The 22,962-nt window shown below is 38.1% G+C and overlaps 1 protein-coding gene across 1 annotated transcript in view; it reads left to right on the plus strand.

Moving 5' to 3' along the window:
• TBCK (TBC1 domain containing kinase) overlaps window positions 1–22,962 on the plus strand; it is a 165,434-nt gene that overhangs the window by 123,202 nt on the left and 19,270 nt on the right. The window contains exon 26 of the mRNA XM_074993470.1: window positions 18,861–19,036. Within this exon, the coding sequence (XP_074849571.1) occupies window positions 18,861–19,036 (176 nt within the window). The remainder of the gene's footprint in view (window positions 1–18,860; window positions 19,037–22,962) is intronic.

Consider the following 22,962-nt stretch of genomic DNA (forward strand, 5'->3'; position numbering starts at 1 on the left):
ATACATGTGCAGTTGTCCTGAACTGTGACAACTTGTCCTAAGCTGTTAAAGGACTACACAAATTCAAATCTGCCCATTGTGTATTGCTAGTGAGGACTGCACCTAGGATTTTTGGCACCAAAATCACAGACTGTCTTCTGTTTGAGCCAAACCAGTCTGGTGATTTGCAGAACACCTGATTGTGATCAGCAGAGAATGGTTTGGTTGCATTGTGCTGGCTCTTCTTGTTTGTTACTACCTGCTAAATTTAATTAAAACAAGCTAAATATACATAAATATTTTTCTCATATGAGTTTTCCATGCGGTCAGTTGTTATTTGTACAGGCCACAAATAGAACAGGATGAGGTGGTTTAAGAGACAGTGTTTATAGGATGTGGTCCGCATTATTAATGAGCTTTGGAACTTGTCCTAACCTTCAGTATAACTGCTACCTGATATTTCATAACATATTTATTAAGTCTTCTAATTTTTATGGCTTTTGTGAGGACAGTTGTGGGTTTATTAGGATGCATGTGGGGGACTGTAGTCATAGATGCTGAGGTATAGTGTTGCTATGGCCATCTGATTCATAACAGGATACATAATAGTTGAAATGCAGATGGCATTAAGTTTTAAATTTATATTGCTGTCACTGGAGGTTTGAGGCTTTTAAATTAACCAAAGAAAGTATTGAAATGCTTTCTGTACTCTACCCATTTTTTTTCCAAAAAACATGAATGTAATTATTGTGATTTGAGAGGGTTTTTTTTTTCCTACAGGTCATAAGACTTTAAAATGAATAGCCAAAGAAAATAAAACAAGGAATATACTACATTAATAAATAACAGGCTCTAAATGGTAGTCTAAAATTTCTAAAGAATTTTATGAGTGATTAGTAAATTTTAATCTAGCAAGAGTCAGAGAGAGGTAGCCGTATTACTCTGTATCTTTTTTTTTAAAAAAGGCAATCTTATAGTACTTTGAAGACTAACAAATGATTTATTAGTTGATGAGCTTTCATGGGACAGACCCACTTCTCCCAGATCTGATAAATCATTTTGTTAGTCTTTAAAGTGCAATAAGACAGCTTTTTTGTTTTGTAATCTAGCAAAGTTTATTTTAATTGAATGTAAACTGATTTGTAACTAGCTGCTGTGTTTCCCCCATCATAGATAGAATTACAGGAGTATTTTGTATTAACCTAAAGATTTAGATTAAACTTCAGTACTTTGACTGATTCCTGCTTAGATGGCGATTAAGAATTTGTGAACATATTTTGTCGTGACGTGCAGTTTTTGAGAATCCTTACGGTATGATTGGCCTGCAGAAGTGTACAGTGGATTACTGGAAGGTCCAAGTATTTCATAAATGTTTGTGCCTTAGGTTTAGGTTGTGTATTCATAAATTGTCCAAGCAATTTTTCTTTGCACCATTTTTCAATCATTTCTACATTGAAGTTTAAAGTTGTATGTATTCTATATCCTTAGCCCTCCCTCAGAATTCCATTAAATAGACTTGAATCTGCAAACATAAAAGCAAAAAGCAACATCTCTGTGGTTCCAGTGATGTAATTAGATGTATCATCATCATCATCAACCATGGGCTCAGCAATTGTTCGTGTCCAATGCCTCCCTCACTAGTTCCTTCCATCTTTCCCTGTCCATGTGGAGTGGCTTAGTTTCTGTAGATTAACTCCCCACCAACCTACTATGTCATCTACCCATTCTCTGTGGGGTCTGACTCTCCTATTCAAACCGTCCATCATGCCAAATAGCATGCTCTTGACTTTTCACTCATTGTCCATTCTGCAGATATTCCCAAATATTTGTAGCTTCCATTGGATAATGTTCTACAGTAGGTTCTCTTTTGGCTGTGTCTTCCTACATAATTCCTTATTGGTGACCTTCTGCATCCATCCTCATCGATATTTCTCCATCTCCTTTTGAAGCAGTCTAACTTTCCAGTCACCCACAGCGTACAGACGTTCAATGGTCCGATTGATAGTATGTGCGTTAGTTGTAATTTTCTTTTGGTAGCCAACTTATGTATCCAGCCCTGATGGCTCCATTGGTATTGTGGACCTTGTTTATCCAGGTGATGTCCGAGCCAGCATCTTTTATCTGTTAGTAGTACTGGCATCAGATTTCATTCGTATTGTTATTTTACGATCAGCACATTGACACTCATTTGAGCAACTCTCCTCCTTTATCCACGCTTGGGATTGGCGTGGATAGCGGAGTTATCGTCATCTGATGAACATTTATCATGCTAATAATACTCTAAAACTTTAGTATGTAGTCTTAAAATCAAATGATCCAGAGGAAGAAACTCACGTTTCCCTCTTTTTAGGAATGCTAAATTTTTTTATCCCTTTTGGAGACTGTTGTTTACAAATGTATTTTGGTCTTCTGTAGCTATAGAGATCGAAAAGTGAAGGCTTTGTTTTAGCACTAAAAAGTATTTCCATTAAAAAACAGCATGAACAGTAACTAGTGTTCTGGAGACTAAATTATGGGACCTAATCTTTCTTCTACTCCCAGGCATGGAACTCACTGAAGGAAAGAGTTGTATTCAGGAGAAATGAAGGGTCAGGCCTGTAATAATATATTAAACATGATGCCGGACAGGCAAGAAATATTGATGGCAAATATTGAAAGAACCAACAAAAATATTCATCATGGTTGAGTTGAATGGGTTATTTCATTCTCAGAGCTTCCTATGGATATAAAGCTGTGTAATTTGGTCATAGCTAATTACCACAGGCTATTAGAAAAACATGCCAGAATCCAAAAAGTCTATCTGGCCATTAAAGTGCATGCTCATCCAGACTGATTTTCAATTATGGTCACAGGTATAATTTAGCTTTTGGCTCTGCTTAATGATGGGGCCTTTTTTGATGCCTATTTTCGGTAATGCTTGTTTTCATTAACAGATAATTACTGGATGATCCATTTTCCAACTGGTGCTCAAACACTAGGCTATCTCAAGTCCCCTGTTGGTGATATGATACTGTGTTAATATTGCACACCAGTGCAACTGCAACAAGAGCTTGCAGTAGTTGTAGCTGGGTTGGTACAAGAAAGGTAGTCTCTCTTATGATTTCTTGACCAAGCAAGTACTACTAAAATAAAAGTTATTCTGTGGCTGTTGGGCATTCTCTCCATTCTCACATACTGTTTGTTTACAAAATGAATTTGGTGAAAGAGCATTAGATTTTATATGGCTTTCTAAAACTTTAAGTGCTTTATGCACTACAGCATACAACTTTTTCCTTTTGCTCTCCTTTTAAAGATATTGAATAATAAGCCATGAAATACTGAAATAGTGTGGTATGTTTTCTTAGACATTTATTCTAAAAGCATAGTTAGAAATGTGTGATAAAAACCAGTAAGAAAATATGCCCCTGGCTCTCTGCAGATAGCAAGCTCCTGTAAGCCTGTTGGAAGTACTAGATTCAGAATTGGATGTGTAGTTGCTTAAGGAATGCAAGTCTCTTGCATTTGAGCATTAACTCTGACTATTTTTGTGAGAGACCATAACTTGTAAAAATTATTGTTGGCAGTTCCCTGCGTATGCTGGGTTTTATGTATTTGATTAAAGATGCTATATTTTTATCGTATAAATAGTAATCTGTCTAGAAAAGGAAAAGAACATCACAGTGCCTATTAGTTTTCTTTTTTTAGAAAGAATTAATTAGAAAGAATTTCAGAAATAATTCATCAAGGAAGTCCACGGGGTGTCCTAAAAATATGCCTTGAGTGGAGTTGGTTATAGAATTTGTCTTCAGCTTTTCTCTACTTCTGATGAACCAAGTTTAACTCCAAAAACAGACCTGGTCCATTTATTGTTCTTTTCTGTTGTGTACCTACAGCATAGGAAGATATTGGAAATTCACAGAGTGTTTTGTCTGTGTTAGCTGACATGGGAAAAATGGCTGTCAAAGTCCTAATATCTGTATAAAACAAACATATTTTCTCCTTTCCCCTGTTTCCTACACATCAGCCTGGATTAATTTTCTTATATGCAACCTATTACTAGATTTTGGGGTCATTTCGGTGAAGAGCTAGGTCCCTGTGCTAGATATAGTTAGCGTTGTTAAAGCATAATAAAGGTGTGGTGGAGCAAATAGCTGAAGCTGTGTCGTGTGGGGTCACGTGTCAAATACAATAAATAACTAATACCTTTCTGCATTAGAAGAACATTAAAGTTTCACTTTTCCAATTCCCCCAACAGCTGTTTGACTTCTGATGTGCCCTCTAAAGTTTCTCTGTTCTTCCTTCATCCAACCACAACTTCAGGCCCTCTTGCCAGCACCTTGTGGATTCTTCTTCCAGACCTGACTTCCCATTTCTCTCTGCATTTGAGTCAGGTTTGCATTTTTGCCCTTCTCCTGCTTGCTGTTTAAGTGCCAGCAGGAGGAGCACTGAGAGCATGGAAGTGTCTCCCAGCTCTCAGTTCCTTGTGCAGCCAAGAGCAGATATTACAAAGTCCTGTTCAGCCCTGTACCCTCCAAAATTGGGCATACCCAGTGCAGATAGATTTTCAGAGACTTTAGCTGTCAGTTTCTTAACCAGGCTCTGCTGAACACACACAAACTGAGATTTTTCAGGGGCTGATACTTGGCCAAATGTTGGCAGACTTTCACGGGAACAGGAAAAAAGTACATCCCAACAGCAGGCAGTGGCTGTGGACCTAGCGGTACTGGAAGGCTGCCATGTTCTGTGGCTTACAGTGGTAATAAATACCAAATACATGGTTTTCATTGTCAGCCCATTTGACTGAACTCTGCTCTCGTTGAACTGCACTGTAAAACTGACTTCAGTGGAAACAGAATTTGTCTATTGTGCAGTGCTTTATAATATCCGATGCTTAACTTAAGACACAGCAAATTGTGACAAGGACAGCATTTTAATTTGTAGTGTCTTCAAGATCTTTTTCTGGATGTGAGAAATAGTACTGTTACCCAGCCTTCCCCATGCTCGGATCACCCCTTTTTGGTTTTTTTTTAAATGTCTAATGAGGATTCATTAATGATTGAATTGTTACACTTTGGTGAGATTCTCCTGCAAGATGTCCACAGTGAGTGATCAAATGATGCCTGTTAGCTTAACAATGATTAGAAAGAAATGCGTACCAGGGTTGCAAACCATCTTTATTTGTAAAATATGTGGTAACAGAGGGAGCATGCACTGCATACCATGCTTCATGGGAGTGAATCACTAGACCACTCTGGTTTCAAGTATTCTAGGGCAGATACCTGTTAGTATCAGGATAGGAAAAATCCACTGGGTCAACCAGTCCCTTCTCTTACCCTTGCAGGGTGCGTATTTAAATTCCCTAATTTTAAAAGGTCTTTTAAATGGAACTTGCACTGCTTTCTTAAGATTAAATAGATTTTCAAGATAGTCATCCTAAATTATTTTGTCAGCATCGTGCTGTCACTCTAGTTACAAGTCCCTTTTAACAATTCAGTTCTTCCGGAGCTTTCATACCCTTCAAATACTTGTCACAGTTATTTTTCCCCCATTTACAGCCCAGATGTTTAGCTAGGCTGTACATATTTAGTTAACATTTTTGTGAAGTCAGTCCTTTCAGTCATTTTCATCATTACTGCTTTCTCAGTTTTTTTCCCCTCGCAACTTTATAGAAATTCAGGTTTTTATAGTAATTGTCCTAAACATTATAGTATAGGCATTTGAACCATTACTACAGAACATTATAGCAATTACTTTATAAGGGATCAAAACAGTCTAATGAGCTGTAGCAGCAACCTCATTCCACATACACCAGTCTGGAGATCACACAAGTTATCTGCCTTATCAAAATAATAAATAAATTCTTTTCCTTCTTACCGACAACTTCCATTTGTCTAACTCTACGGCTACATCTACATTGCAGAGTTATTCCAAAATAGCAACTGTTATTTCAAAATAAATTTGTGATCCTTTATATTGCACACCCACTATTTCAAAATAAAATCGAAATAGTGGGTGCATTATTTTGAAATAGGTAAACCTCACGGCAGGACTAATGATGCCTATTTCAAAATAAATAAATAACTATAACTAAATAACTATTTTAATAGGTGCTGGTAATACACAGAATAGCTCTATTTGAAAATAAGCCATAAGGACCTCCAATAGCACTAGTTTCAAATAAGCACTCAGTGTCCAACATGCTACTTTGAAATAGCTGGGTGCTAGTTTGAAATCCATTTTTCATGTAGCTGTTATTTTGAAATAAGCCATTTTGGAATAGCTATTCTGGAACAGTTTATTTCAAAATAGGGCTGCAATGTATACGTAGCCTAGGTGTCCATTACTCTAGAATCAACAAATTTGGCTAGCAAGAAGAGCTAGATGACAAGGGACTTACAACAACAGCAGCAGACAAAGCATGTCTTTAGTAGGGGTCTCAGTGCTGATGGATCTAAACTGGTGTTAAGAATGGTAGGAAGTTCTTGAAAAATTTCCCTGCTGAGGATGAAGCCTTTCATCATGTTCATGTCCTATCAGTACACTAGCAGTGCACTGTTACTGCTGCCAACGTTCTAGAGCAGTGTTTCTCAACATGGTGGTATGCCCTTGGGGTACATGAGAGATGGGAGGTATGTACGCTGGAGGCATATGTAGCTCTTTGAGCAATAAAATGCTCAGAGTCACGAGATGCTGTGTTCCACTCTGTGCACGCATCCCTCCCTAGTGCTTGGAGGGAGAAGCATGTAGCTGTGGTGATGGTGGCGTCAGCAGTGATAGCTCCGGTGGGCCGCTGGCATTGGATTACAGTGGGATGGTGGTGTCTTGCTCTGGAGGAGGGGGGATTGGGTTAAAGCAGGGAGTGCCTGGCTCTGGAATATTACGCTTGTTATCTGAAGTAAGTGATAAAATTGCTATTTGTACAATTTTAGTTTAGTATTTATAATTACAACTGAAAGTGTTTAAAATGGACCAGTTCCTTGTGAAAATAAAGAATAGAACTGTAGCTGTGGAAGAAGGTAGTACACAGGAAACCATATCAGAAACATTGATTTAATTGTGGCCGTCAGAAGTTTGAAACCTAGGTTTGAACATTTGATTTAATCTGAACAAGCTCAAATTTCACATTAAATTAATTATATTTTTTCTTGTAATTTCATTGATCACTGTTCATTGATATTTGCATAAAAACATATCCATATGCATGAATAAAATTGAATTTAATGTTCATCTATTTTTTTTCATTTATCCTCTTTGCACAATCATGAGTACGATGGCAAATTTGTTGCCTACAGGCAATTTCTTCCAACCAACCAGTTACAATTAAGTTGTTTGAACAAATGTGTTGTAGTGGTAGAAAAAAAATTGTCTGAAAATTGTGGGTGCTGGGGTTACTTATAATTTTTAAAGGGGTACTTTATAAAAAAAAAAAAAGGTTGAGAAACACGGTTCTAGAGTAAGTCAAGCTAAGAAAAAGGAAGCATTTTTTCTCATCCGGCAACATTATCAACTAAGGTTCCGTACTTTGGATGACAATATAAATGGAAGAAAGAAGACTGTTTGGCCTTCAGATTCCAGGCTGGGCTTGCAATGAATGTGGAAGAATATTGGTTGGGGACCGAACGATGCAGATACTTATGCACATGATTAAATTTGTACATGGAGTCAATTCCATTGACATTAATGGAACTATTCATGTGTGTAAAAGTTTATGGGACTGAGACCTTGATTTGTAAATTGAGAAGATGTATCAGAGTCACAGAGAGGATAGTCGTGGAGCACAGATCTCATTTTGAGTACCTTAGCTGATTATAACCACATTGTTAAACTTTGAAATATGAATCCTAAATACTTTCCTGAAAAATATTCATATTTCCCACTTTTGATGTAGGACCCAGTGTGTTGTGGTCTCTCAGCAGGCCCTCCCTGCACCTAACAGACTTCCAAAGCTGTTGCTAATGCTAATCCATAAAATAGAAGGAACTGATAATTTCGAGCTCTAATAGACCCCCAGGAAAAAGATCAAAACAAAAAAGTAGTCCAGTAGCACTTTAAAGACTAACAACATAATTTATTAGGTGGTGAGCTTTTGTGGGATAGACCCACTTCTTCAGACCCTAGTCATACCAGAGCAGACTCACTATTTAAGGCACAGAGAACCAAAAATAGTTATCAAGGTTGACAAATCAGAAAAATTGTAATCAAGGTGGGCAAATCAGAAGAGCAGAGGGGCAGTAGGAGTTGGGGAAGTCAAGAGTCCAGTAAAACAAAGAGTGTAAAAGAGTCCATATAGTGGCCCACGTAATGTGCGCCCTGGTTCAAACCATGTGTTAATGTGTCGAATTTGAATATAAAAGAGAGCTTGGTACTCTCTCTTTATAGGCAATTCTTAAAGTTCCTTTTCAGTAAAACACAGATTTTCAGAACAAAAGAGCAGTCCAGTAGCACTTTAAAGACTAACAAAATAATTTATTAGGTGATAAGCTTTTGTGGGACAAACCCACTTCTTCAGACCATAGCCATACCAGAACAGACTCAATATTTAAGGCACAGAGAACCAAAAATAGTAATCAAGATTGACAAATCAGAAAAATATTACCAAGATGAGCAAATCAGAGAGTAGAGGGGCAGAAGAGCGGGGAGGGAGTCAAGAATTAGATAAAACCAAGTATGGCTTTATCTTGGCTATCTTTATCTATACTTGGCTTTATCTAATTCTTGACTCTCCCCACCCCCTACTCTGATTTGCTCACCTTGATAATAAATAGTGAAGCTCACCACCTGATAAATTATTTTCTTAGTCTTTAAAGTGCTACTGGACTGCTTTTCATTTTGATGGAATGTAGACTAACACGGCTATCTCGCTCTTACTATTCAGGAAAAAATCAATGTCTGCCAAATGGAACTGATCATAATTGTAGGGGGGATTTTAATCTTCATGCTAATACATGGGTTTTTTTAAGTGAGGTATAAAACAATGTTACAACTACAGGTTGAACCTGTCTAATCTGGAATTCTCTCATCCAGGAACTCCATAATCTAGCATGCTTTCAGTTAGCTGGATGACCACTTATAAGGGTGTGGCCAAGCGTCCTGTGGTCCCATAAAGTCCACCAGTCTTGGCTCTCAGTGTTCTGTGTTGTTATTTAGCTGTAATTTACCCATAAATATCTTCTAAGAGCCCAGTAAGCAGCAGAAGTGTTGGTAATATACTAGAAAATGTTGACCACCCATCATCCAGCAAATTTGTCATCCAGCACCAGCACCAAAGGGTGCTGGACGAGAAAGGTTCAGCTGGTACTTAACAAATAGCGTTCTTCCATGAACGTTTCTTTCCTAATGCTGAGTAACATAGCTTACTACTAAGTCTAATTACTTATAATTTCGAAAGGAAATGGTATCCAGAAAATGTAAGAAATTAGTCTCCGGTTGTAAGTGCAAGAAGTTGTCCCTTTGTTCCAGTTTCATTACTTGCACGGGTTCCCTTTGAACTTTTTTACATTAACCTGTGCTTTGTGTGGTTAAGACACAGCTAGACTGCAGCTAAGCTTAATTATTTCAAATGGTTTCCCACAGTGGTAGGGAGATGTATTTAACCTTTCTACTGAGCCGGCAGCATATGAGACTTTGCAGCTTGCCCACCCAGCAGTACATAGTGGAGAATTTTCCTTTCTGCTCGCTAAGTCCATTTAATCATCCAGTTCTGTTATTACAGGGGGAGAGAAGTGGATTTGCTTAGTAACAAGCACTTCTGGCAAAACAGCATGCTTTGTAGATTGTGAAAAGATCTCTGTGTGTGTGGTTTACCATATTAGAAGATCTGTGCATTCTTGATTGAATATGAGAGAATAAGATGAAAGAGCGTTTCTGTGACTCCTCTTTAACAATTGACTTTTTTCTCCTAGTCACTTCTGCCAGGCATTCTCTCCTTGTTTCTCTGATCTAATTTACCCCCTTCCCTGGTTTGATTACTCGTGGATGTAAGCAGGAATGTCTTCAGCAGTGGGCATGTTGGTAAAGCACTTTACACTTTCTAAACCAACCTTACGTAATGGTAATAATATTTTCTTCATGAACAAAAGGACAATATTAACAAGTGCCCACTGTCTTTTGCAGAAGTTCTGAGCAGATTCCATCTACCCAGTTATAGAGACTAAAAAACTCTCAGTTTGAATGAAACTTAGCAGCAACATCCACGTACCTGTTTCAGATAGTTTAGAAAAAGTCTGAAGCTCTTTTGGGGATAGATGCACAAAGCTACCATTTTTTCATCCTTAAGACTGACTTCTCTGAAAACTGCCATCTGATATTATCTATTAGCATTTCCCAGACTAATTTGGCCACACAACACTTTTGGGCATTGACAAAACACACACGTGCCGGTTGGGTGTTTCATACCAAAACACTGCTCCGTGTAATGCTCAAAAGGTGATTTAAAAGAGTTAGGTTTTTAAGATGTCTTTTGTTTTACAAAGAACAAAAAATAACAAGAGAAAATCATCTGAATGTCCTTCTGATAGGAGGTTGGTAAGCAACCCTATAATAAAGTATAAAAATTAAGAACAAACCAAAAGGAAAATGTCAATATAACGGGAAAGAAGGATGGCTAGTGTTGTTATTTTGTACAAAAATAGAAAGGACAACATTGTTTTAAAAAAGGACTGTCCTCCTTAAAGCTTAAACACCAATTTTATGAAAAAGAAACGTAAAACAAATAAGGTATGGAAACATATTTTTAAATTTTGTATTTTTATAAATGTGTTGTTTTTACAGAAAACTACTGGAAAATAAAAATAAGGACTATTTAGCATTTTTTTAATGGGAACAGCATTTTGACATCTCTGTTTCGGCATGAGTTGCATAATAATTATACTATTATGAGCATCTTATAAATATTAATATGCCTACAATCAAATACCTTAGTATTTTTGATACACATAATTTCTTATTCACTATTTTAGAAGGAAAAATATCTCTACCACTAAAATTTTTTCAACAAACACCTGTTCACATTGCACGGACCACCAGTGTTCCATGGAACACAGTTTGGGAAACAATGATCTAGATGAATGATTATCAAGAATTCAGCTGGCTCTGTGCCCAGTCACCTAGCAACCCAAGGTACTTGGCTGGGCCCAGTAAACCCTCACTAACTAGCTGTGCCAACAGGTTATTGCCAACAGATCATTTAAGCATTGCAACAACTGCCAGTGGCTCCTCATTGCATTCCACACCTGCATTTGAGCCAGACCTGTATCCTGCCCCAGGCCTTACTCCAGTTCATGCCTTCTGATGCTCCAGCCCTAGTTCCTATCTTCCTAGAAATCTTGAGTTCAACCATGGACATGTTTGCTGACCAGGCCTTCAGCTCTGCCAGGCCAGATCCTGTTTTGACCACTCGGTCCCATGCCCTGCTGCTTGGTCCCCCTGTCTCCTATGTGACAGTAGCGAATTTTGATCATAATAGACTGACTAGTGCTGATAAGTGTTTTTCTGTGAATATAGCTAGTCTCAGGGCGGGGGAGAGGACGGGGGGAATCCTTATCGTTTCATCCACCTGTTACGTCTTGTCAGTCTGAGAATAGTCTGTCATATGCGATGTTGGTAAGCTACCTAGAACATTGGGGCCCTAACTTTTTTGAAGTTTGCGATGTTTAGGTGTAAATTATTATGTATATTAAGAGAGCCTTCTTTATATATGTTAAATGAGAGGGAGCAAACTAGTGTGGTGAGTGACATCTTTGCAATAAGTATCATCATTTGATTTGCAGCAGTCTTTTCCAGTTCACAGTATATTGATATTTGCTTGTAGTCTTCTGCTTTCTTGTTTCCTGGCTGAAATAATAAGCAATTCTCAGATCGAGCGCTAGAAAATCTACTGGCCTGAAAACATGGTACAGGTTGTACTGCCCTGGTCCAGCATGCTTGGGACCTGAGTGGTCCTGAATGTGGGAATTTGCCAGACCAGAGGGGGTCAGGCAGATGAGGAGGCCTGCTGGCTGGGCTGGCTGCCGCCTGCTTGCTTTCCACTGTGGGGTTTATGGCGGGGGAGTGAAGCTCCAGTCCCAGCTGGTCAGCTGGGCTCCCTGGCCTGGCTGTCCATGGGGCTTCCTCCCTGCCTAGGCTCCTATAGGTATAGTACAGGTAACATTGTATGGAATGCCGCCTTCAGACAACACGTTTCCTAAGGCATTTGAAAGTTTGCAGCAAATGTCTTACTTGGTCCCTTGCACAAATTAAAGTTGATTTAGTTGAGTGCTGAAATACCTGTGTTTCTGAAAAACAAACACTTTTTAATGGAGAGGGAATGTCATATTCATTTAATAACAAAAGCAATAAACCTCCAACCTGTCTTTAGCCATTCTGTTTCCTGGACCCAATCTCACATAAATGCAAGAGCTATGAGAACCAGCAGAATCAGAAGCATGTAATTTCTTTCTCATAAAGGTATATCTGCATAAGAAAGCCAGGATAAAATGCCAATCAGAAATTACAGCTTAATGGAAAATGAGATGGAAGCTGTGATTGTGTGGCCTACCAGTGAAGCTTTAATCTTTCTGAAGCTCAGCTTCCAATTTCAGAGTATTTATGTACCTTTAATTCCTAATATTAAAATCATTAACATGCCTAATGCTCCTTTTTTATTAAGAGCAGTAAACTCATACAGTTTAGTAATTCCCAGGCCCTGTTTAAAGGTTAATGGGGTGAGAAAAACAAGTGCTGTAATTTAAAGGATTTAGGGTGTAGTCAAGGAAACACCCTGGGATGAGAGTAGATTTCCAATGTCAGCTCACATAAATCTTTTTTCTCAGTTGTGTCTGGCTGTTAATCAGCATTCCCTGGTGAACAGGTTCTTAGTGCTGAATTTTCTAAAAGGCAATCCCACTCTGACATTAGGATACGGGAAGATAAAAGTTCAGGAATTTTACTGCAGAGTGGGTAGGAACAGATTTGAAAGGACTTTTAAAGAAAAGGGCAGGAGACACAATGTCTTACAAGTGTTTGCCAGCTGAAGTGGTAAAGTCGGTACCAAGAACAGTGAGTGGAATGTGGTTGAGTGCATGCTTGCTCGCTCTCTCTCTCTCTTGCTGTCTTACTCTTTTATATTTTGTGAGTAACAGTGTTTGGTTCATCCCTGTATTGTGATTACAGTTCTCTTTGTGTTAATTTGACCTTTCAGCCTATCTTGTAAAATAACTATAAATCACAACTCTGTATGTATATTCACACATTTCTCTATACAGGTGTGCGAGGAGGCTTAATGCATACCCTGATATCGTTCATGAACTGTATAGCCTTAATTTTACTTTTCATTATTTAAAAGAAAAATTGTGGGAACTTTCCCTGTACACAGTATAGAAAATCCTAAGTAGATCATATCAGAAAGGTAATAGAAGAACATAAGTTATAAATACCTCCTTCTATGCTGTTTGTACTGTATTTGTTTTGTTTTTTGTTTTTCTTCCTAGGCGTCCTGGTCTTTTTGGACCCCTTCTTTTTTACATGCAACTATGAATGAGCCTTATTGCCATTAGAACTTCAGTTAGTTATAACCTAGTGACTTATTTCAGTTCTCATTTCCTATTGTTTTTTGTTTTTAACTATGCATTGATTCAGCAAATATATTTTAACCTCAAGAATGTAAGTAGTCCTCGGATGTCCAGGAGGCTGCTGCTTAATATTAGGAACTGACTCAAGCTCCTAAATGGGAGCTATTTTATCTTTACAGTTTGGTGACTTTTTTTTTTAAATTAATATAAAATGGTGAATTGCCAGAAACTGCTGCTCTTCATCTCACAGGAGACTTATTTTCTAATGGGCTCTTGCTCCCTTCCCTCCACAGCTGGAAATTGGTGCCTACTACCATGACATCACCAGAAAAAGGGGTGAAGCTAGTCACCGGGTACAGGTAGACGTTAAAAATTTTGACCAAAAATCTAGAGATCAGCTTAAGCTCAACATGGCCATAGCAGAACTCTGAGTCTTCCTCCAATGACCACCTCTTCACCTTCTTTCTCAATCACTGTAGAAAGCATCACTATTCTGTGTGTCACTCTGGCCTCTAATGTGGGTATCATCTTCGATTCATGTATCAAAGTCCTCACATTCAGACTATTCCTAAATATTTGAGGTTCGAGCTGCATCACCTCTCAAAGATATGGCCTTTCCTGTTTATTCATACAACTAAAATGCTCAGCCAGGCTCTTACCTCATGTCTCAATTATTGCAACATCCTTTCTTCTGGCCTGGACATAAGTAGTTTTTCATCACTTCAGTTCATAAAGAATGCTGCGGAGAGGGTTATTCTGATAGCTTAGCACACCTCTCAATACAAAAGTGAAAACATTAATAACAAAACTAGGTGGAACAGTCAATATAATTAAAACAGTAAAATGAAAAAAAAAAAACCTGGGGATCAAAAGGAAATGGTGTGGAAAGTGAATTTGCATCTTATGATGTGCTGTGAAATTACAGAATCATGGGGGAGAGTGGAAATGATGCAAAACATATACAGGAAATACCAAAGAAGAAGAAGAATTGAACAGACTTGGGCTTCTTGAAGTTTTTAAACACAAGTGCTAGATAACAAATGTACAGAAAAGGCTGGGTAAAGCAGTGGAGACACCGCTGAGCTGGGCTGAATACAAATCCTCCTGAAACCACTGAACATGTACTCCACACAGCTCAACCATGCATCTGCTGCTGGTACCAGTGTTGTTGTGGCTACACTGTAGTTTACGCTCCTGGTAGCCCAGTGAGTGCTAGCACAAGTGTATTATGTGAGCAGGGATCCTGCATCCCTAACTCAGAGTGCAGGCATCGCCTTACTTTTGGAACACTTTTTCCCTATTTACTCTTTGGGCGTACCATGGGATTTTGATGATTATGGTGTCTTTTAGACTAACATGGGAGATGCCAGATTTAAGGTTGCTTGTTCAACTTTACTTCTCCCACCTCCCCCCACTTTCCATGGGGGGGTGGGAATTATATGTGGTCATATAATTAAAGACTGTCCTAATGAAAATGTACATGGAGGCTGAGTTAAGGTTAAAATATTCTTTTTTTTCTTTGGTATTCTATTATACTGAAATTAAGAATAACAAGAAACTCAAGAGTATCTTTTTTTTTGTCATAAAGTACAGTATCCTTTATTATTTTCACTGTGGTTAAAAAAAAAAATAAAATCCTGCACTCTGAATACATGTCATGGTAGAGACTACATGTTTCTAAATTGTAATGTTCTGAAAGCTGTAACACACATACCAGAAAAAACAGTTTGGTAAGTAAACATGTTCTCTTTAGTCCAATAGATTCTGTCTATAATTACGAATACCTTTTTGATTCCCTGATGATTGCAAAGGTAAGTATTACTGTACCTAGGCTGGCAGAAGCACTTTTCGGAGGTATGCTGTACAACGCCATTCCTTTGTTGTGTAGCTTTAATTTTCCCTGTACTGTTTCTCCAGCACCTACATGTAATTCTTTTCCCTCGTTTGTAGCAAAACTGTAAAGACGATCATAAACTGTTTAGACTAGGAAATTGATAATACAGTAGAACCTGAAGAGTTAGACGCCTCAGGAGCAGAGGTTGTGTCTGTAATTCTGAAACGTTTGAAACTATGAACAAAGCACAGTGTGAAGTCCATCTCCAGTAGCTGACACGTCAGGCTCCAGCCACAGTTGAGCTCCCTCCTAAATCCTAAACCCTCCTTGCAGGCATCTTTTGTCAGGCTGGGTTTGCAAGCTTGTTCCCCCACCTCCCCCCACCTGGAGTGTATATATAAAAACAGAGCAGCCCTCTCCCAGCTGGAGAGGGGGCTGAAAATGGCACAGATACCAGCAGAGCTACTGCTGTGCCAACGTCCAGTTGCCTTGCGTTGGCAGCTGGGGCGGGGTATGTAGCACGTATGTGCCCAACTTTAAAATGTAATACAGGTGTGGTACTATACAATATTTGCTTCTTGCTTTCTTTCTTATCTTTGGTCTCCTCTGCTGCCTGATTGGTTACTTCCAGTTTCACATGGTGTCCAGTTGACAGGTCAGTTTGCAACACTGGTGTTCATACCTTTGAGGGTTCTACCTTAGTAGTATAAGCTGCCGCATGTTACAACAAGCTACAGAAGCAAGTGTTCGAACTTGTAATAATTACTTGAATTAATTAATCGTAGACCTGATCAATTATATTTCTTTGTACTGGGTAGTGTTTTTTTTTCTGGAAAATGCTGATTCATTAGAACTGAAACTGTTTGGAAAATATTTTGTTGGTTTTGATGTATCTGATTTGAAAATGCTTGGGAGGAGAATGTTTGTTTCATTTTTCTGAGCTTAAATGACTTTGTTTTGAAGATTTAGTAAATAAAGACACAAAGGTTATAAGAGAAAGAAGATCAAAATTAAAATGAAATGCTTTGAAATTGTTTTGATTGATTGAGATCAATTTTTTTTTTAGAGTTTTGATTTGAAAAACTTATAAATATTTTGTCACTTCATCCCAATTTGAGGCAGGAAAATGTTTCAATATCTTGAAAATGTTCATGGGACAGGAAAATCATAGTCTCGTCAGTACTTTTAAATACTCTTATTATCATTGTCTCTGTGTCGCCTGAGAATTAACACACCTGTTCCCTTATGTATGCTTTCTCATTGATAAATGAAAGTTGCAAAGCAAATAATGAGGTAGAAGCTGAATCGGTATGAATACATCTGTACATATATACAAGAGACTAGGTGGCAAAGATAATTCCATGAGCTATGGTTTTATTTTTATTGAAACATTAAAATTCAGCCACCTCCAAATACTATTAAAATAATCCTGCTTTTAAACAGCAGTTTTTTGTATTAACCCTTAAAATCAATGCAGTAATATTCTTCAGTAGTGTAGGAACATATTTAAATTTCTTAATTTTTCTTTTTTGTATTTTACGTCTGGGTTTTATTTACTGCATAATATGCACAGAATGTCCAGTAATGTTAATGGGAGTAATACCTGTGTTACAAGTGACACTGTTGAGAAGTGGCCTTACACCTTTGTTATGTATGGAAGAATTGCAAAGCACACATTTGGATCTTCTAAACAAAATGGCTACCTTTTAATTAACACAGAAAAAGTATTTCACCAATAAGTCAGCAAAACAGTAGTCTAAATGGCTTCCAGAAGATGCTCACTGTAGCAGTTTCCAGCTGTCCTGCACAGATTTGTCTTCAGACAAGCCAGAATAATTCATTGGAAACAGCTGGACAGTCAGAAGTTATAAACAACTTTCACCTATGTTTGACCTCAAAAACAGTAGCAGCATAAAAGTTGCACAGGGCCAAATTAAGTCATGGCGTAAGGAAGAAAAGTTCCATAGGGTACAGAAGGGTTACATTTTGGCACAGTAGAGATGAATTTAGCCTTTGTGCATATGTGTCTGACTTATTAGCTGTTTACTACTAGATTTAAATATGCACATCAATTACCTGAAAATCCCTTTAATAGGCAATGATACCAGCTGGACGAAGTTGGGGGAGGTATATGCGACTTTTGCAGACTGCAATAAAGCATAATACAGTGGTACATTAAAGCCTCTAAACCTCATGTCTTGTGCTGAAGTTTCTAAATGTAGAAAAAGTTGTTTGCTTTGGTACGAGTACTTGGAAAAGTTCAAGCTGGTTACACTTGAAGCTGAAGTATTGAGACTTCCCAATACAAACCCATTAGCTAGTGACACAAAATTGCCGTACGTGGAGGAGTTACTGGAGAATATGATCTTGTTCACTTTGGTTGAGTACTATGCAGAGATAATAATATGGGTGTGTGGTGCATTTGCTAATTTAAGTCCTTGGGTATCTTGCCATCCTTCATAAAATCAGCAGGGAGTTTCAACAGTCCCTAGATTTAAACAGCAGAGGCATTCTTTGAGTCTACATGACTTAGAATTTACTTCCCTATATCATGCTTACAGAGCTTGAGCTTTCTTCCAATTATATATGTTTATTATGGCTTTTTTATGTGGGGGTGGCAGGAAATGGGTTGTATTGGGTGGATGTATATTTTATATTGAGGAGCTGTTTTAAAATTAACTTCTTAAAAATTCATCCATTACACAATTAAAAATAAGCACTATGGTTGGAAAAACTCTTGCCATATACATTGTTACCATCTTTTCCCATTTTGTGGTTGTATAGCAGAAATTCCTTATAAATAAAATCTGTTGTTATTTAGTAGTTTTGTATTCATGAATGCGTTATTATTGACAAATACATTGTATAAACAAGATGCACTGATTCACTTTGCTGGTGTTCTGGATACATTAAATTTTCTTTTTTTGCTTATATACGTGTTTTTTCACAATAATAGCAAAAAGCAAAAGCACTACACATTTGAGCTTGTGAATATTTGTGAGCGGATTCACAATGGAAAGGCGATTGGGCAAATATTAGTTTTTCTGTGTCACCAACAAAACTCACTCAGCATGCACTCACAAAACGTGTTTTGTTGGCAAAACTCAACACTGTTTCTGGCAGCGTTCTGCCTCTAAGCCACAAGGCATAACGCTGCTGTCAACAACAAAAGCTGTGTGGATGCTCTGGGGAGCCTTCTCTTGACAGATGGGGAATCCAGACCAATGGGCAGCCCTGTCTGCTGTGCTTCCAAGTACCTATTTGTCAAGATTGCAGCCAGCCAGTCCAGCTGCTCTGTCGACCAACTTCTGTTATTCAAAGAGACAAACTTTTGAGCTTGCACAGACCTCTTCTTCAGGTTAATATGTGCTTGAAAGCTTGTATCTCTCACCAACAGAAGTTGATCCATTAAAAGTTATGACCTCACCCATTTTGTCTCTCTAATAACGAGGGACCAACACAACTACAATAACAGGGCAAATAGTTACATCATTTTTAAGGTTTTGTTTTTCTCTTTAAAGTCTAGGGACTGTATCCAGTTGAATGATTTGAAGGCAGAAGTGTCACCTCGGATCTCAGCAGAAGATCTGATTGATTTGTGTGAGCTCACGGGACCTACCCACTTCAAAACACCTACAAAGAAAACCAAATCTAGCAAGCCAAAACTGCTGGTAGTTGACATCCGTAATAGTGAAGAGTATCCTTTAAATTGGTCTTTTTGTCACTACTATCTTTTTGGTTGTGGGTTAAGGTAGTACAAGAATGGTTGATAAATAATATGAATAGAACTGTAGGTATGCAGCAGAGTCTGAAGGTATGATTTATAGTGGAAACTCTTCCTCTATGGAAAAAAGGGTAAAGAAGCTTCCCTATTAGTTAATTCTCTTGCTTCTCAGATTGTGGGCTGGATGCTAGATCCACATGACATTGTTTTATGCCTCAGGAGCAACACATAGTGACATTAAAGCTGCCAGTGGTACCTAATGCTTCTTATGACATGATGGGATCACAGAGTGATACAAAGTAGGCATAACTGGTTTTATGCCAGTAGCTCTGCTCCACTCCTTCCCCCTTCCTCCAGTGGTGCAGGGGATATATCAGAAGAAGGGATGAGCTTTTTGGGCTAGAAGAGAAACAGAAGGGCTGGTACAAGTCTCCTGCCAATCCCCACCTAGAAAAAAAACTCCAAAGAAGGATATTATAACTGACATGAATTGAAGTAGCTTTGTGGCTACTCTGACTTATGCGGAGAAGATTGTTCAGCTGCCCAGCTGGCTTATAATCATTATCACATATACAACTTCGAGGGTTTTTGTTTTGGCGAGGAGGCTTCTTTATTATTTTTTTGCAATCACGTGATTCTTTCACCAAGGAGCACGCCTGTCACAATCACCATCTATAAGTGGTATAGTGGTATATAACCTGTTGTTAGGTGAGTGTCTTAGGCTGTGGCCACACTCAGCCGAAACTTCGAAATGGCCATGCTAAGGGCCAAATCAAAGAATACTAATGAGGCACCTCATTAGTATTCTTCGATTTGGCCCTTAGCATGGCCATTTTGAAGTTTTGGCAGAGTGTGGCCACAGCCTTACTGTCCTAAGCAGTATATTAAGGTATGGTTATTGTAAACAACCAGGCTTGGGTTCCCAGAAACGAGGCTGCACCCAGAAGGCAAGTGCTATATTTGGTTTATTGAAAGCACGTGACACCTGCTATGGGAGCCCCGGAGACGCCGCAGTCACCAGTGGGGGAAGACCCAATGCGTTGGAGCTTCGCTCGGGGAGAGGCTCTGTAAAAGGCCTCCTAACACTAGCTGATAAAGCTGAACTCATTAACATAAGATTGCCTAAAATTGCCTATGCATTTCTTATCACTATCTCTTGTGGCTTGCTGCCAGTGTAGCCTTGAAGTCTTGGCAAGCGTGGCTTGTTGTGCAGTAGTTCCCATGACAGTTATTTTGCAGCTTTTCACCTTGCACAGACTGGTCTGTTTAGATTCTCCTGAGGATTCACAGAGGGGTCAGACTGCACTCTCGACCATTACAATGTCTTCTCACACCCTACAGTTATTTATTCTTATTTACTTATGTACCATTTTAAAAAATAGTTCCTTTCATAACAATAAAATTCCTGCAGATTGTTGATTTTGAAGGATTCGTACCTAAGTTTTCTAGGTAGCAAGCTGTAATGTCTCACTTAAGGGGTCAAGTCTCATGTTCCTGCATCTGTACACCAGCAAGCATCTCACAGTAATGTAGTTTGACAGTGTAAAGTTTACTGCAGTGTAGACATTGACTGGATTAATGAATATTTCAGGTGTATATTCTGTGCTATGTAAAATGTTCCATACTGTGTGCAGCTGAGAGAGCTGTGAATTCTAAATGATAGAATGCTTATCTAAGCTCTCTTTTAAATATGGTAGTCTGGAAAAGTACGCTTACTAGAAGGTGTCCCATGTTTTTTTTTAACAAAGTTTTCATTCAGAAGTGGATCAGTATTAACTGGTTAGGGTTCAGATGTGCCTTGGATTATTTTTACACTGAGCTGCATGTATTAAATGTCTTAATCTTTTAAAATCTTTGTATATGCCTTTGTTTCAGGCATATACAGGTTGATAAATCCTCCCTTTCAAGGGGAATGGTGAATTTAGGAAGAAACAGCGCTGTATGTATTTTCCTCAGTGTTTAATTTGTGACATTGTTTATTGCAACACAGCATGTTAAAATTGGGAGGCTATTCCAAATCGTAACTTTTATAAGCAAGACAGTTGAGCTATTACAAAATTTTCAGTTCCTGGAAATATACAAAAAATTGAACAAAACAATCTGCTGTCTAGATAAAATAAAGAGGATGAAAGAGGATCAAAACATGAAAGTGTATTTTTTTTCCTTTTATTTATTAATTTTATGCATCAGTAGTCATTCCAGTTAGTACAGGCTTGGGTATCTGAATCATTTGACCTGTCACCATCTGGACTTCAGTGCCTTTTTTTCCCCTTGTGGAATTAAGAATAATTTTTAAGATACATTAATAGTAACGGTTAAAGTAGGAAAGGCTTTTAATTTGGTCCTCTTTTCTATCTGCCATGTTATTTAGAAAGCCAGCAGAAACTTGAGCAATTATACAGGAAATAGACTCTGTTATAAAGACTGTAGCTATTCGCATAATAAATCCTCGTGAGAATTTCACTAAATGGGTCTCTTGTTAGCAGACTCACCACTACAAGACCCTGGTTGGTCTATCTGTTTGGTCAGTCTGAGACACAATAAGGGGTGTGGGAAGCTGCTGCTACTTCATGATGCAACTATTGTGTAGCTAAGTAGCAAACGTCAAGTCTTCAGGGTTGTAAGAAGTGAGGACTATACTTGCTGAAAAATGAGCTTGTACCGATAATAAAAAAAAAAGCTATTGATCTGTTATCTGGGACTGTCCCAATGTCTCCCAGAGAACATACTGTACATTAGATGTTGACTGACTATCAGGTATTCTGAAAATGTAGCTGAAATCCTAAGAGGAATACATCACATAAGCTATGAAATATCCATTCAGTGTTTGAAGGTTGAGTACCTTTTATTTTCATCTCAATGCAAAAAAAAAAAACAAAGCCTCCCAAAAGTCTGTATCTTTATTCTGTATTTCCTGTTACAGATTACTATTGCCCTAACTGTCAAAAAATGCTATACCACTTTGTGAGCTTTACAACAGAATATTTCAGTATGAACACTTATAAGAGAATCCCTCTATACAATAATCATTCGGTAATTTAATTTAATATTTCACCCATGTGGTGCCCTTTCAAACACAATGTTGTTATTTTACAGGAAAGAAAGAACATAGCAGCTTTTAATGTGATTTGGTGGGAAACGTGGATTCTTGTTCTTTACATTTTTTAAACAGTTCAGCATAGCTTCACTATAAGGTTGTTCTTGGATAGTAAGAGATTCTGCATTGTAATGAAGTACATGCTACAAGCATAACATCTAGTGACCCCTTTCTTACCCAGTTTTGTCTTAGAAAACAATCTTGTAATGAAAAATTAACATGCTCAGAGCACTTTCTGTTGCAACAGAAAGCTAGGAGTTCTGTCTTAGCCTCTTTTTTCATCAAAATGTTAGCAGAAGTACTGGCAGTGCTTTTTATGAAGGTCCTCTCTAAGTACTTTATGGTCTTTCAGTGTTGCACAAAACTCTGCCTTTTGTAATCAGCTAAGGATTAGAAAGGTTAAGATGGTCATTTAAGATTAGAAAGATCACAAACAAGAAAAAAGTCTGCATAGTTAGATACGAATGTCGTTACGCTAAGTAAATGTATTTTATTCAATTTAAAGGGTACGTCAGTTATTGCATTGAAGTGGCTCATTAGCATCCCCCTTTCGAAAGAGGGGTACTAGGGTAGCCATGGCTTGAGATTTTGTTCTTAGTTTGAAATGTACCATAACATTTAAGTGAGGGCAATTTCAGAATGGCAGGGCTAATGTAAAACAAGGCAGAAATGTGACATGCTACCCTGCTTCAGTGAAGGGCCCTGTATTCAAGATTTTAGAGGAAAGTTTCCAGCCTGAGAGAAATCATGGCAATAACCTTTTATTTTTACAAGGCACAGCTGTAGATTTTTGAGAGCTGCT

The sequence above is a fragment of the Carettochelys insculpta genome, chromosome 4 (assembly GCF_033958435.1).
Source record: "Carettochelys insculpta isolate YL-2023 chromosome 4, ASM3395843v1, whole genome shotgun sequence".
In the NCBI taxonomy this organism is placed as follows: Eukaryota; Metazoa; Chordata; order Testudines; family Carettochelyidae; genus Carettochelys; species Carettochelys insculpta.